At 37.0% G+C, this 15,140-nt stretch overlaps 1 protein-coding gene across 1 annotated transcript in view; it reads left to right on the top strand.

Annotated features, from left to right (window-relative positions):
* The window catches only part of LOC124237240 (zinc transporter 9), a 94,730-nt gene that overhangs the window by 45,017 nt on the left and 34,573 nt on the right, over positions 1-15,140 (top strand). Inside the window, exons 7-9 of the mRNA XM_046656702.1 lie at positions 4,564-4,622; positions 12,251-12,318; positions 14,527-14,629. Coding sequence (XP_046512658.1) covers positions 4,564-4,622; positions 12,251-12,318; positions 14,527-14,629 — 230 coding nt within the window. The remainder of the gene's footprint in view (positions 1-4,563; positions 4,623-12,250; positions 12,319-14,526; positions 14,630-15,140) is intronic.

Raw genomic sequence — 15,140 nt, 5'->3', positions numbered from 1 at the left:
CCCCATCTCTGGTGATAAGAATGTTTCTTTCTCCCTGGTATAGAGGCTATCTTTTACATGAGATTTTTATCTCCAACTTTTAGGAAGAAAGGGGGGAGGTCAGAACATTCTTAAACCTGCTGTTTTTTAAGTGCCTTTAGATTAAAATAACCTTGTGCCAAAATAATTTGGGAGTGGCATATTCTGCCTCCCTTTGCAATCAGTTTTTTCCCCAGCTTTATTGATGTACACTTGACAGTAAATGTCATATATATTTAAGATGTACTCTTAGCATAATGTCTTCTAGTTCATCCATGTTGTTGCAGATGATAGAATTCTGCCACATTTTAGAATCACTTTTTTTCCAGCTTTATTATGGTACAGTTGACAATAAACATTGTGTATATTTAAGGTGTACAGTGTGATGGTTCGATATAAATATAGTTGTGAAGTGATTATCACAAACTAATTAACACATCCATCACCTCACATAGTTACCTTTTTGTGTGTGTGGTGAAAACGCTTAAGAGCTACTCTCAGCAAATTTCAGGTATACGATATATTATTATTGACTATAGTCACTATGCTGTACATTAAATCCAAAGAACTTATTCATCATATAACTAAGTTTGTGCCCTTTGAGCAGCATCTCCCACCCTCTCCCCCCCAGTCCCTGGCAACCACCATTCTACTCTCTGCTCTGTGAGTTTGACTTTTTTAGATTCCACATGTAAATGAGATCATACAATATTTATCTTTCTGTGTCTGGCTTATTTCACTTAGCATAATGTCTTCTAGGTTCATCTGTGTTGTTGCAGATGGTAGAATTTCCTTCTTTTCTGTGACTGAATAATATTCCATTGTGTGTGTGTATATGTATATATATAACATTTACCCATTCATCAGTTGATGGACACTTAGTTTCCACATCTTAACTATTGTGAATAGTACTACCGTGAAGATAGGAGTGCAGATAATCTCTCTGAGATGCTGATTTCCTTTCCTTAGATATATACCCATAAGTGGAATTGCTGGATCATATGATAGTTCTATTTTTAATTTTTTGAGGAACCTTCACACTGTTTTCTATAGCACAATCATTTTTGATGATAGAGAACACTAACTTTGAATTTCAGTTAAGTGAAATGTTATTCCACCCTCAAAAAAGAATTCCATTGTTCTCATTAGTAAACCTGTACTATAAAGAATTGTACTCACATATTTTTATTATATTTTAAATTTTGTCAAAAAAATTGGAAATTTGTTTTCTCTTGTTACGTAAGTACCTTCATAATATCCTTTATATTGCCTCTTGGCCTCCAAAGCATAAGATATTTGCTCCTTCGCCCAATATAGAAAGTTTGCCAACCCCATCTAATGGTCTCATTAGGATTCCAGCCCATTTTGTTTTGAAGGAGTAGCCAGTAACCTAATAAGAGGATGTAAAACTGGAAGCCCTGGAGTACATATATTTAGGAGGATTCCGAATTCTTTAACTGTATTTCTAAATTCTGCACGGGACCGAGGCTTAAAGTTGACAATATTTCCTTCCCCTGATGATTTTGTGAAATTTCTGAGTGGAAATTGTGAGACAATTATGGTCAAAAGGGGTAGAGAGTTTGTTGAGAGTATGGGAGTTTGGTATTGAGAGAGAGCACTGGGATAGGAAGGAGATGAAGGAGGAGGGGAAGAGGGTGGAGAAGAGGTGCAAGGAAAGCAAGAGTGGGTGGTGCTCAAGTTGTCCCATTGTTGGCCAGCCAGCGGAAGTACCTCGAGTTGGCTTTTAAGTCCTTTTGTCATACCCTGGTAGTGTAACATCCTTGCTTTTAGGTACAATAAGATATTTTCAGTTTATCTTATATATTTCCTGCCCCAGATTGAGAATCTGCCATTTCTAAAAGGAGCCCCTTTTCCTTAGTGGGAAATAAAATTGAGGGACTGTACTCTGGGCATTAGGGGTACTCATTTTTAATAGGTTGACGTATTTTTAAGGTCTTTTCAGTGGGCGGAGCTAGGAAATAACTTCTTTTTTTCTTGTTAAGAGAGAAAATACATAAGTTATTCTGATAAACTCTCTAGGTTTTTTTCTTTGGGTTTTGTATCTTTGTTTTTCACTCTGAAAAATCTTAATTCCTAATTCATTAACATAACCAAAATAATTACATATTTCATTTATTCTTATGTGTGTATACATATAGAGAGAGAGAGTGTAGTGCAATTTCAGAATAATGTTATCAGTATTAATGCTCTCAGGGTGATTTAAGATTTCTTTGCTTTTCTTTTTATCTTTAGTGTATATCCCACTCAGTAGGTATAGTCAAATTTCTGTGTTTTAGAGTCACGTGAAATTTCTCTCTGTATGGATAGACCCTCAAACAGATATAAAATTAGGTTCATTGTTTCATTTTGCTTTCGATTTTTAGAAATAATTTTGATTAATTTTTATTTTATAATTTGTAAAACATTTACGTGATTCTAAAGTCAAATGTACTTCACAAAATACTCCAGAGAAATCTAGCTTCCATCTCTGTCCTCTCCACCCTAGTCTTTCCCTCTCTCATAGGTAAGCGTTTTAAAAATTAGTTTTGGAATTATTTTTTTCCATTAAAAAATACAGTAAAATATGGGCCGGCCCCATGGTCGATTGGTTAAGTTCACATGCTCCGCTTTGGTGGCTCAGGGTTTTGCTGGTTCAAATCCTGGGCTCGGACATGGCACCGCTCATCAAGCCATGCTGAAGTGGCGTCCCACAAGCCACAACTAGAAGAACCACAACTGAAAATACACAACTATGTACCAGGGGGCTTTGGGAGAAAGGGGAAAAACAAAATCTTTAAAAAAAAAAAAGAAAGAAAAGAAAAGCTATTAAAAAAAAAACGTATGTACTGGTATTAACCCCCTACCTTTTCATAAATAAGGCATACTATGCATACTTTCCGTCCTTGCTTTTTTTGCTTGACAATGTGTCCTGGGGAGCATTCCATAACAGTAAAGGGAGACATTTCCTTGTCCTTCTTATACTCCAATTTTTTGGATACAACATGGTTTATTCAATCATTCCCCCATAGTCATTTCCAGTCTTTTGCTATTAAGATATCATGAAGAGCCTTATATATATGTCAAAGGAAATATTTAAAGTATAAAGTTTGAGAAAACAGTAATAGAGTAATATTTTTTCCTTTTTTTTTTTTTTGAGGAAGATTAGTCCTGAGCTAACGTCCGCTCCCAATCCTCTTCTTTTTGCTGAGGAAGATTGGCCCTGAGCTAACATCTGTGCCCATCTTCCTCTATTTTATATGTGGGACACCTGCCACATAAGCCATGTGTAGGTCCACACCCAGGATCTGAACCTGAGGCCGCCAAAGTGGAGCATGCACTTAAACACTGTGCCACTGGGCTGGCCCCTTTTCCTGTATTTTTCAACTTTGAGCTAAAAGTGAAGAATTCCTTCCTATATGAAGCTTAAATAACTCATATATTTTAGGTAATATTGAAAAGAGAATCTTATTAAACTGCTTTTATCTCACTGCAAATGCAGATTTCTCCCCCCTTCCCTTTTTTTATTGTGGTAAAAAAACTAACATAAAATTTATCATCTTACACATTTCAAGTGTACAATTCAGAAGTGTTAAGTATATTCACAATGCTATAAAACAGATCTCTAGAACTTTTTTGTCTTGAAAAATTGAAACTATACCCATAAACAATGACTCCCCTTTCCTGCTCTCTAACCTCTGGTAACCACCATTCTACTTCTGTTTCTGTGTATTTGACTGCTGTAGATACCTCATATAAACAGAATCATACAATATTTGTCTTTTTGACCAACATATTTCACTTAGCATAATGTCCTGAATGCTCATCCATGTGAGAGGATTTCCTTTTTAGGGCTGAATAATGTTCCGTTGTATGTATATTCCATGATTTGTTTATCCATTCATCCACCTATGAACAAATTTTGGTTGCTTCCACTTCTTGGCTATTGTGAATAGTGCTGCTATGAACATCGATGTGTAAATATCTCTTTTGAGACCCAGCTTTTAACTTTTTGGATATATACCCAGAAGTGAGATTGCTAGGTCATGTGGTAGTGTTTAATTTTTGAGGAATCTCCATATTGTTTTTCCATAGTGTTTGCCCCACTTTACAATCCCACCAACAAGCACAAGGTTTCCAATTTCTTTGCATCCTCCCTAGCACTTGTTATTTTCTGGGTTTTGGGGCAGAGTGGGGGTTTGTTTTTGTTTTTGTTTTTGTTTTTTTGATAGTAGCCATTCTCATGGGTATGAGGCGATACTTCCTGTGGTTTTGGTTTGCATCTCTCTGATCATTAGTGATCTGAGCATCTTTTCATGTGCTTGTTGCTCATGTATATCATCTTTAGAGAAAGATCTATTCAAGTCCTTGGCCTATCTTTTAGTCAGGTTGCAAATCCAAATTTCTTATAATAACCTGATTTTTTGCTGGTAGTTAGCATATTTAACATAGTCTTAAAGAGAATATATTGTGTTAATCTCTTTATCTAAAATGTGAATGACAAGAATATATATGAGCTAAATGTGTTTTGTAATTCTTTTCTTATAGGACTATTTAGAAACCAAAAAATATTAAGAGAATATAGAGACTTTCTGGGAAACACCAAGGTAAGGATATCTTTCTGGTAATGTTATGTGTGTATGTGTTGCACAGCGAAATCCTAGTATCAGTCTGTTGTGGAATTTTAGCATGTCAGTGATCCTAATCCAAAATTTTCTTGAACACATTGTAATTTACTGAATTACGTTCTATTTGCTTCTAATTTTATTGAAATTTTAAAAATTGGGGCATAAGTTCTCTTTAAATTCATAACTTTATTATAAATCATAAGCATATAGATTAGATGAAGGAAAATACTTTATTTTCTTAGGTTTCTAAGATTTAGCTCTCTCATATATACTCTTAATTTCCTTTATCCTCTTTCCTTCGACTCTGACCCTGGTTAAACATTCAAACTGCCACTTCTCTGCTTGAACCAGAGAAGCTCAGCCCTCGGAGGAGACAATTACACAGCCATTTTGATTATTCTTTCTTTATTATATGAGTATACAAAATCAATGGACATTCAATATTATTTGACAGTCTTAGTAAACTTCCATGCTAGATTCGCTCTCCCAATCTGAGAGAGATATATCGCATACCTTTTCCTCTCTTCCCAAATTTCCTACAACCTCTCTTCTCTCTTCAGCTGATGACCTTGTTTCCATTTCATTGAAAAAATAGATGAAAATCTGGTAAAAGTACCTCATCTTTCCATTACCAGATTTGCTAACTTATTTACATGTGTGCCACAATACTCCTTTTTTTCCTGCTAGAAAGAAATTAATATTGAGACCAGAATAGAAAGTTTGCCTTTACCGTCTCATCTCTTATTCTCCCCTGAATCTTCTCCAGTTGAACTTTCATCCCCACCACTCCACTGAAATAGCTCTTACCAGAGCCATCAACACTTCCAAGATACCAAGTAGTCGTGTCCAGAATCAGCTTTGCATTTAAACTTAGCTGAGGTGGATCTCCTATTAAGAAGTGCATCTCCTGTCTGGAGAAAAGGCTCTCATGCAAATTGTCTCTTTTCTTCTGAGTTACATTTGAGACATTGCTCCCTTCTTGTAAAATTTAGAAATTGGCTATGATGACAACTCTAATCATATCTTATTTAATTTTATTTCCCATTCATTATATTCAGAACCTTTTAATTTCCATTTCCCCTTTGAGCCCTGTATTTCTGGCACCCCAGTGCTGCACTGGAGGTATGAACTCTATTCAGTGGTAAAGCTTCCATATGTCTTACGAGGCAGCATTTTATTTCTGTGCCGTGACGGCTCCTGCCACTGCCTCTTGCTGTGGAATAACTTAGGCTGATGAGACCTGCCTCCTGGGAAGATTTATTCCTAGCCCTTATGTGAGTTTCACATGGAGGATCATACTCACCAGATTTTTGAATAGTAGCTGTCAACTTCTGAAATCTGTGTCACCAGAGGCCTTTTGAAGATTAGTACTTCTCAGCTTCGAAAGCTTCCATGTTTTAAATAGGATTTCTTTCTATTACACTCTTTTTTGTAGTAATAGTATAAAACTTGAGTATTTAATTTCCCTCTACTGTTCCCATATTCGTGTTAGGAACACTTGCTATCCTCCTGAAGATGGTTGCTTTCCTTCTCTAAAACATGTGGCGCCAGTAGCCGGAGTTAAATATCTTCTTTTACTTCTTTTTTCCTTTCTGACCCAGACATTTGTTTTTCTATTATATTCTTCTTTGTCTTATGGGAATTCCAATAGTGAGATATATGAATTTGCTATGTTCTGCATCTGGTTGTATTTTTAATTTTTTTGTGAGAAAGATTGGCCCTGAGCTAATATCTGTAGCTGATCTTCCTCTTTTTTTCTTGAGGAAGATTGTCGTTGAGCTAACATCTGTGCTAATTTTCCTCTATTTTATGTGGGATGCTGCCACAGCATGACTTGATGAGTCGTGCGTGCTAAGTCTGTGACCAGGATCCAGACCTTCAAACCTGGGGCTGCCATAGTGGAGTGCACAAACTTAACCTCTCGCCACCAACCCATGCATCTGTTTTTAAAGCAATCTATCATCAGAACAATATCTAGCCCTCTGATGTGTAATTTCTCATTATCCTTTAATACATTTCCCCTTTATTACGTTTCTACTTTCTTGTGCCTTGTGTTTCTGCTTTTTTGTGCCTCCCTTAGAATCCTAATTTTGTGAATTTCTTGAGGTAGCCTTTCAGAGCATTAGAAGTATCTTCATCTCCACTTGCAATGATAGTATCACCTTGAAGTGACTAGTAGTGCTTTGAGTATTTTATGCTGATTTTCTGGGTAGTCTTCTCTGAAATCTTTCCAAATTTTCTATTTTTGTTCTAATGTTTTAAAAAACTTACTATGAAAAATTGCAAATATATACAAAAATAGAAAAAATAGATGTTTTATCTACTCCTCATCCAGTTTCAATAATTATCAACAGTTTGGCCATTCTCTTCTTTAAGGAGCAGTTCTCCAATTGCTTTTATTGTGGAACTTATGAGTGGCTTTAACAGGATGCTTCCCAAGAGGCTTGTGAATCCTGGCTCCTTGTGAATCTCTTGCTTTTCCGGATTTTGCTTCTCTCTCTCTCTTTTTTTTTCCCCATTCTTTTTAAATTGAGATAACATTGGCTTATAACATTATATAAATTTCAGCCGGCATCATTATATTTTGACCCTTGTGTAGACTACATCATGTTCACCACCCAAAGACTAATTACCGTCCATCACCATACACATGAGTCCAGTCACTCCTTTCACCCTGCTCCCTCCCCTCGTCCCCTCTGGTAACTACCAGTGTAATCTCTGTATCTATAGGTTTGTTTGTTGTTGTTAGTGTTGTTTTTATCTTCTGTTTTTGAGTGAGGTCATACACTATTTACTTTCTCCGGCTGACTTATTTCACTTGGCATAATACCCTCAAGGTCCATCCACATTGTCTCAAATGGCAAGATTTCATCTTTTTAAGGCTGAGCAGTATTCCATTGTGTATATATACCACATCTTCATTATCTGTTTGTCCCTTGATGGGCACCTAGGTTGTTTCCAAGTCTTGGCTATTGTGAATAATGCTGCAGTGAACAGTGGGGTGCATATATCTTTACACATTCATGTTTTCATGTTCTTTGGATAAATACCCAGGAGTGGGATAGCTGGATCATATGGTATTTCTGTTCTTTATCTTTTTGAGGAAGATCAGCCCTGAGCTAACTACTGCCAATCCTCCTCTTTTTGCTGAGGAAGACTGGCCCTGAGCTAACATCCATGCCCATCTTCCTCTACTCTATATTTGGGATGCCTACCACAGCATGGCTTGCCAAGCAGTGCCATGTCCGCACCTGGGATCCGAACTGGCAAACCCTGGGCCGCCAAAGCGGAACAAGCACACTTAACCACTGCGCCACTGGGTCGCCCTAGACTGTCTTGAGTTTCTAGAGAATAAGGTGTTCAGAGGAAACGGAATACCTGCTACTGGTGGTGGGCACTTACACACTTCTTCCTTCTCTGATTTCCATGAAGAGAGATTTTTTTTCCCCTGATACTGTTGGTCTCTTGCATATTAACCTCCCCTCCTCCCCACTGGCCCCCTGCAGGTTGACTAAGTTTAGTGAGGTAAGTAAACTGGTAAGCTTGGGAGAGAATGCTGGGCCTACTTAGCTACCTCCTTTACTTTGGGATTTGGTACACACTCTCTTCTGTTCCACCATGACTCTGTATCTGGGAAAAGGGATAGAGCTGGCTATAATTTACTGGGTACGTCTAAATAGAAGAGTCTTTAAAATCTAATGCACTGGCTTGGAACTTTGAGAAACAGCTGAGGAAAATAAATAAATAATGAAATTTCAGGTTGATAGTGGGGCTGTGCCATGTAAGAATTTGTTTTTGGTAAGACCATCACTGCTTACGGCAGTACTGTATTGTCCCCTGGCAGGCAGGCCACAATAATCTTGAATCAGTAGAAATTAGCTATCATTTGAAAGTGCACGTTCTGTAGAACAGGCTACTGTAGCTTAAACTTGAATTGTACAGATGCATCTGGGCCAATTTTGCCAAGAAAAGCTGAGAAGGGATTCCATTTCAGGTATTAGGGGAGAAAAATGCTTTTTTTGGGGGGGCGGGGTGCACTTTAACAGCATTTTTCAGTCAAGTCTGCAGGCCAGGACTTTAAAGATCACCTCCTAAGTTCCCTGTGCACAAGAAGCAAAAGAAGAAGCTTCAAGCTTTAAACACTAGGGCCAGGTCTTGACAAACAGTGAGCAATGAGATGCCCCAAATTCTGTTTTGAATTGCTTTCAGGGCTAAAACAAGGAACTGGGCAGGGACGAGTCTTGTCCATATGGTTTCAACTTGAACTTAGATTTGTAAACTATAAAATCTAACCACAGTTCTAGATTTCTGAGTTCTACTGATTCTTGATAAATAAAGACCAGAGTATGTGTGTTTTATTATGTTGTTATAATGAGAGTATGCTGTAATCTTTTGGTTGAATAGAGAAAAAACTCAAATTATTATAGGAAGAGTAAGTAGAAAATGAACACAAATAAATGAAAATATGCTGCTTAAAGTGGCAGAGGAAAAAGATTTCTTTAGAAGAAAAGTTTGAGAACTTGTGGGATGAACAAGACAGATAGGGAAATGAAATGAGATCTTTAAAACCAGAATAGAGGGGCCAGCTCCGTGGCCGAGTGGTTAAGTTCACGCGCTCCGCTGCGGCGGCCCAGGGTTCGGATCCTGGGCACGGAAATGGCACCACTCGTCAGGCCATGTTGAGGCGACATCCCACATCCCACAACTAGAAGGACCTGCAACTAAGATACACAACTGTGTACAGGGGGGCTTTGGGGAGATAAAGCAGAAAAACAAAAAAGATTGGCAACAGTTGTTAGCCCAGGTGCCAATCCTTAAAAAAAAAAAAAGCAAGATTGGCAACAGTCATTAGCCCAGGTGCCAATCTTTAAAAAAAAAAAAAAACCAGACTAGAATGTTATAATAAGGAAAAAGAGATTCACTGAGTTCAAATTGTTCTGATAAAGAAGGCTGTAGAAAAGGTGAAAATGTGTTGGTAATAACTAAGTCAGAAATAGTGACAAGGTCCAAGGAAATCTAGTAGCAAGAGAAGCAAAATCTGCACAGCAAAGGAAACCATTAACGAAATGAAAACACGAGCTAATGATTAGGAGAAGATATTTGCAAGCCGTATATCTGATATGCAGTTAATATTCACAATATATAAAGAACTCATACAAGTCAACAACAATAATAAAAACAACCCAAGTGAAAAATGGGCAAAGGATCTGAACAGACATTTTTCCAAAGAAGATATATAGAAGGCCAACAGGCACATGAAAAGATATTCAACATCACTAATTATTAGGGACATGCAAATCAAAACCAGAATGAGATATCACCTCAAGTCTGTCAAAATGGGTATAATTAACAAGACAAGAAATAAGTATTGGAGAGGATGTGGAGAAAAGGGAACTCTCATAGACTATTGGTGGGAGTGCAAACTGGTACAGCCACTACGGAAAACAGTAGGGAAATTCCTCAAAAAATTAAGAATAAAGGGGCCGGCCCGGTGGCGCAGCAGTTAAGTTTGCACGTTCCGCTTTGGCAGCGCAGGGTTCACCCTTTTGGATCCCGGGTGCGGACATGGCACTGCTCATGAAGCCATGCTGTGGTAGGCGTCCCACTTATAAAGTAGAGGAAGATGGGCACGGATGTTAGCTCAGGGCCAGTCTTCCTCAGCAAAAAGAGAATTGGCGGCAGATGTTAGCTCAGGGCTAATCTTTCTCAAAAAAAAAAAAAGACAGTCTTTCTCTTGGTTTTCCTCTAGTTTCATTAATTCCTCTTCCTCCTCTGTCTCCTTTGCTAAAGACTCTGCTTTTTTTACCCAGACTTCAAGCGTTAGAGATTCATTATAGAGCCTTTTATATTTAAGTCCATTAGCAAGTCCCATTGGCATTTTCTCTAAAATAGACACCTGGTATGACTGCTTCCTCATCATGTTCCTTAGTCTAGGGCATCACCATCTCTTACCTGGAATAACCTCCTGACTGATCTCTCCACTTTTGCTTTGCCCTCATAGCTCATTCTCTGCATCATAAACTGTATCTTTTTAAAACACAAATCAAGCTATATCAAGGATCTGCTTAAAATACTCATCAACGGCTTTTTTTTGCCATTGTAGTAAGATTCACATTCCTTACCATAGTCTACAAAGTCCTTTGAGATGTGGCCCCTGCTTCCTCCTCTCACCTCAACTCCTGCCATTTTCCCAGTGCTTCAGCCATACTGGCCTTATTTTTATCCTTTGTACACACCAAACTTATTTCTGTTCCAGAGTGTTTGAAAATGCAGTATATTCTGCCTGAAACATTCTTCTTCCAGGTTTTTTCATGGTTGCCTCCTTTTCATCATCGAGCCTCTTTCCCTGTCTAGTGAAGTTAAAATAACCCTTCCCACCACAACCACCCTCCCAACATACATTATTCTCTCAGTACTCTGTTTTATTTTCTTTATTAGATTCATCACTATCTGATATTACATATCTGTCTGTGGCTTTATTCTCTTTCTGTATTAGACTGAGATTTATGAAGGCAGGGATTCTGTTTTGCTTACTGTCATGCCCCACCATCTAGAACTGTGCCAGGCATGTAGTAGTTGCACAATAAATATTTCTTGAATAAATGACATAAGGCAGAAATGTATGAAGTTCTTTAGTGGAAATGTAAAGTGTTATAATAAATTTGTAGTATAGTGAGCATTTATTCTCTGTGGGGTACCAAGGAAGGATTTATGTAGAAGGGTGACCCTTGGCTAGCAATGGAAGAGGATGACAGATTTGGACAGATTGCAGTGGGAGATGATAGCATTCCAGGCAGAGGAAGAACACAGAAAGGAGAAAAAACACAGAGCGTATATATTCAAGGGACAGTAAAAGAACATTTAGCTCAAGAAAAATATTTTCTCTGAATATATTTTTCTACTTGTTTTATTTCCTTTTGTTTTGGTCTGTTTTGGAGTTAAACACATTATCGTCACTTGAGGTCTTTGGTCTTTAGGAGTTAAATTAGAGCAGCAAACTTGTTGGCTTTGGCTGTTGCTCGTTTAAAAGTTGAGAAGTTGCTAAAGAAATGGAAAAATTTTAGAGTATGTTGATTTTAGTTGAATAGATTTTTATCATTTTACCACTAGTTGCTATATAAGCAGCTCAGATCCTTTCGGGAAGTAGGCAGGAAATGAATGACAAGAAACAAAACAATTAAGGTTCTGGCAAAGGACCCAGATGCACTTTCAATTATCGTCTTCCCACTTTTTTTTTTTTTTTAAGATTTTATTTTTCCTTCTTCTCCCCAAAGCCCCCCCCAGTACATAGTTGTATGTTTTAGTTGTGGGTCCTTCTAGTTGTGGCATGTGGGATGCCACTTCACCATGGCTTGATGAGCAGTGCTAGGTCAGCGCCCAGGATCCAAACCAGCGAAACCCTTGGCTGCTGAAGCGGAGCGCGTGAACTTAACCACACGGCCAGCCCCTTCCCACTTTTTAAAGAGAAAATTTTGCACAAAAACAGTAAGTTAACCTAGTTGTTTAGAGGCTTTGAAAGAGGAGATACCTTCTGGTGTGTTAGAGTCACTTATAAGTATTATAGTGCTGCTTTGGGAAATTTTAGAGATTTTCCTTTTTTTTTGTAGCCACGCTCCAGAACTACATCAGTTTTTTTTAAGGGGCCAGGAAAAGTGGTGATGGTTGCCATTTGCATGTAAGTACTAAAAAATAAGCCTTTCGAAATAAAAATATATTGTTTTTAATGTGTATATCTCTGATTAAATAAATTTATTATTTGATATCTAGATAAAGAGTTACAGGTTTATATTGTTTTAGGAGGAAGTGAATAAGTCTTTGTTCTTATCAATAAAGTGATGAAGAGTCCACATAGATGCCCATGCTTGTGCCATGTGTATGTTTGGTGTAGTAAGATCTAAGAATAGTGGCTACCTGAAAATCCTCTCTTATTTCATTGGAATTGATAGAAGTCTTTTTTAAAAAGTTGACTTGCCCAAGGTTGTTTTCACAGTAACTAAACTAATCTGGGTTATAGCTACTGAACAATATCTATACTCTTATTTTTCTGCCACTTACCTTGGAAGAACATACTTGATGTTTTCGCCTTTCTTTTTTCCTCTTCTTGATTTCTCTTGTTTTCTTTACCTTTTATACGTTTCGCTGATTAATCTATTTTAGGATGTCTAAAAGCATTAATTCCATGATTCATTAGTTCTTTTATTTCTAAAATATGCATATTACATGTGCCAGGAATTGTCACAGGGTCTTGAAATATAAAGATATAATACATAATTCTTATCATCAAGAGTTGGAGGGACGCTAGACCAGAGGAATTCATTTGCAATAATATAAAAAAGAGAGAATGATTTACTAAACGAGGGTGGTGGTGGTAGAGATGGAGAGACATGGTTAGGTTCAAAAAGTATTTTGAAGGTATGGTTAAGGATGAGGCCCAGGTTTTTGGTTTGGATAATTAGATAGTTATTACACCATCCCTGAGAGAAGGCACACTGGAAGGAGAGGCTGAGTGAGAGCAAAGGAAATGGTGAGTTCATTTTTGAGCTTGAGTTATCTGTAGGGCACCCCAGTAGAGTTGGTCAACAGAATTAATTCTTTTTATCATTAAAACGTGGTTAATAATTAAAGCTTTCTTCATTGGAGGAGTGTACGTAATGTGTGTAAACTGCTTAGCATAGTACCTGGTACATAAAATGTACTTGATTATTATTACTGTTAATATATATTGGTCTGAAGCTCAGGAGGGACATTTGGATTAGTGATTTAGAGTTGAGAGTTATTAGTATATAGATGATAATTAAAGCCTTAGGAGTAATTAAGAATACCTGGAGAATGTGTATATAATAAAAGGAAGAAAAAGCCCTCAGGAAAAAACTTTGAAGATTGCTAACATTTAAGAAATGAACTGAGGAAAAAAACCCTGTAGAGGAGACCGAGGAAGAGGAAGGGGAGTGGTAGGGAGAAAACCAGGAGTATCATGGAAGCCAGGGAAGACAGTATTTTAAGAAAATAGTGGCAGATACTTCTGTGAGAGTAAGGAAAATATTAAAATGTTTCCAGGAATTTAATAGCAAGAAATGGTTGGTGTGTTGATAAGAACAATTTAATGAGGTATTTGAGGCAGAAGCCACTGTTTAGTGGATTGGAGACTTAGTGCAAAGTGAGACAGCAAGAACAGATATGATTCTTTCAAGAAATTACCTGAAGTGGAGGAGAGGGGGAAAGGGTAGCTGTAAGGGGATGTACAGTTTCCTCATTTATAAAATGAGGGTATTAATATTTTTTAATGTTTGTATAATAGAGTTAGAATAAAACATGTTAAGTGACTATAGTCTAGTGCCTGGGATAAATTGTACTGTCGTTATCATTGGAATCTGAACAGCTAACTTCCTCAGAGCTAACCATGTTTCTCTTAGCATCTGTGGTCTGCTGTGATACAGAGATTGCTTGGTCTAGCTTTGTCTTTACCTCCAGCATCTGTCTAATTAAGTAAACAGACCTTCATTGAAGTCTTGCCTTTGACACTGGCCTACTGGACTGTGTCAAGTGCAAATCCTCTTTTACATACCTAAGACACATAATTTCTTCTCTAATTTCTTTCTGTCCGAATGTAGAACACCTTCTTTTCTTATCAGTTCTCCAGATGCACTTAAGTAACTTGCTTACACATATTGTGCCTCTTCATTTGAGTATTTAATGATACCATAATCTGTATTTTTCAAATTTGTATCCGTTACCTAAAACATAATATGTCTTGAAGGCTAGGGATTCTTTTTAATTTACTTTGAACAGAATCTAGTATAGAGGTATGAATATCAATTAAATAAGCTTCTGGTGGAAATTTTTATCCAAACCTGTGCTAAATAATTGTCTTTTTCTCTCCTAGCAATGGATTAAACTGCTTCTTTAAATTTCTTGCCTGGATTTATACTGGTTCAGCAAGTATGTTCTCAGAAGCTATACACTCTTTATCTGATACTTGTAATCAGGTGAGTGGTAAAGCTTCTATCTTATTAATTTTAAAGTAATTTTTTTTAAGCTTTAGTCTAAAAGTTGACCTATTTAAAAACCAAATGATTCCTGTAGTTAGTTTGTGGAAGAAAATGAAAATTGTTTTAAATGATGAAGTACATAGAAATATGATCATAGTATTTTAAAGAAGGTTATTATGCTTTAAGAGCTTCCGGCAATGGAATATGAAGTAGAAGATTATCAGTCACTAAGTGTTTGGGCAAAGACTATTGTAGAAGGGATTCTTTTATTAGGTAGAAATTTTGTCTCTGAATATGAGCTCTTATAACTGTAAGAGCCAGTGAATTTTATAGATATAAAATAGTTACATATGATTGATGAATTAAAATGATTTTCACATTATACTAATTGAGTATACTCATAGTATACTACTATACATTATACTACTATACTTCACATTATACTGTAGTATTTTGGGGGGGTTTTTTTGTTTGTTGTGAGGAAGATTAACCCTGAACTAACATCTGT

The sequence above is a fragment of the Equus quagga genome, chromosome 3, assembly GCF_021613505.1.
Source record: "Equus quagga isolate Etosha38 chromosome 3, UCLA_HA_Equagga_1.0, whole genome shotgun sequence".
NCBI lineage: Eukaryota > Metazoa > Chordata > Mammalia > Perissodactyla > Equidae > Equus > Equus quagga.
Note: the sequence above shows the minus strand (reverse complement) of the source record. Positions and strands in the feature narration are given on the sequence as shown.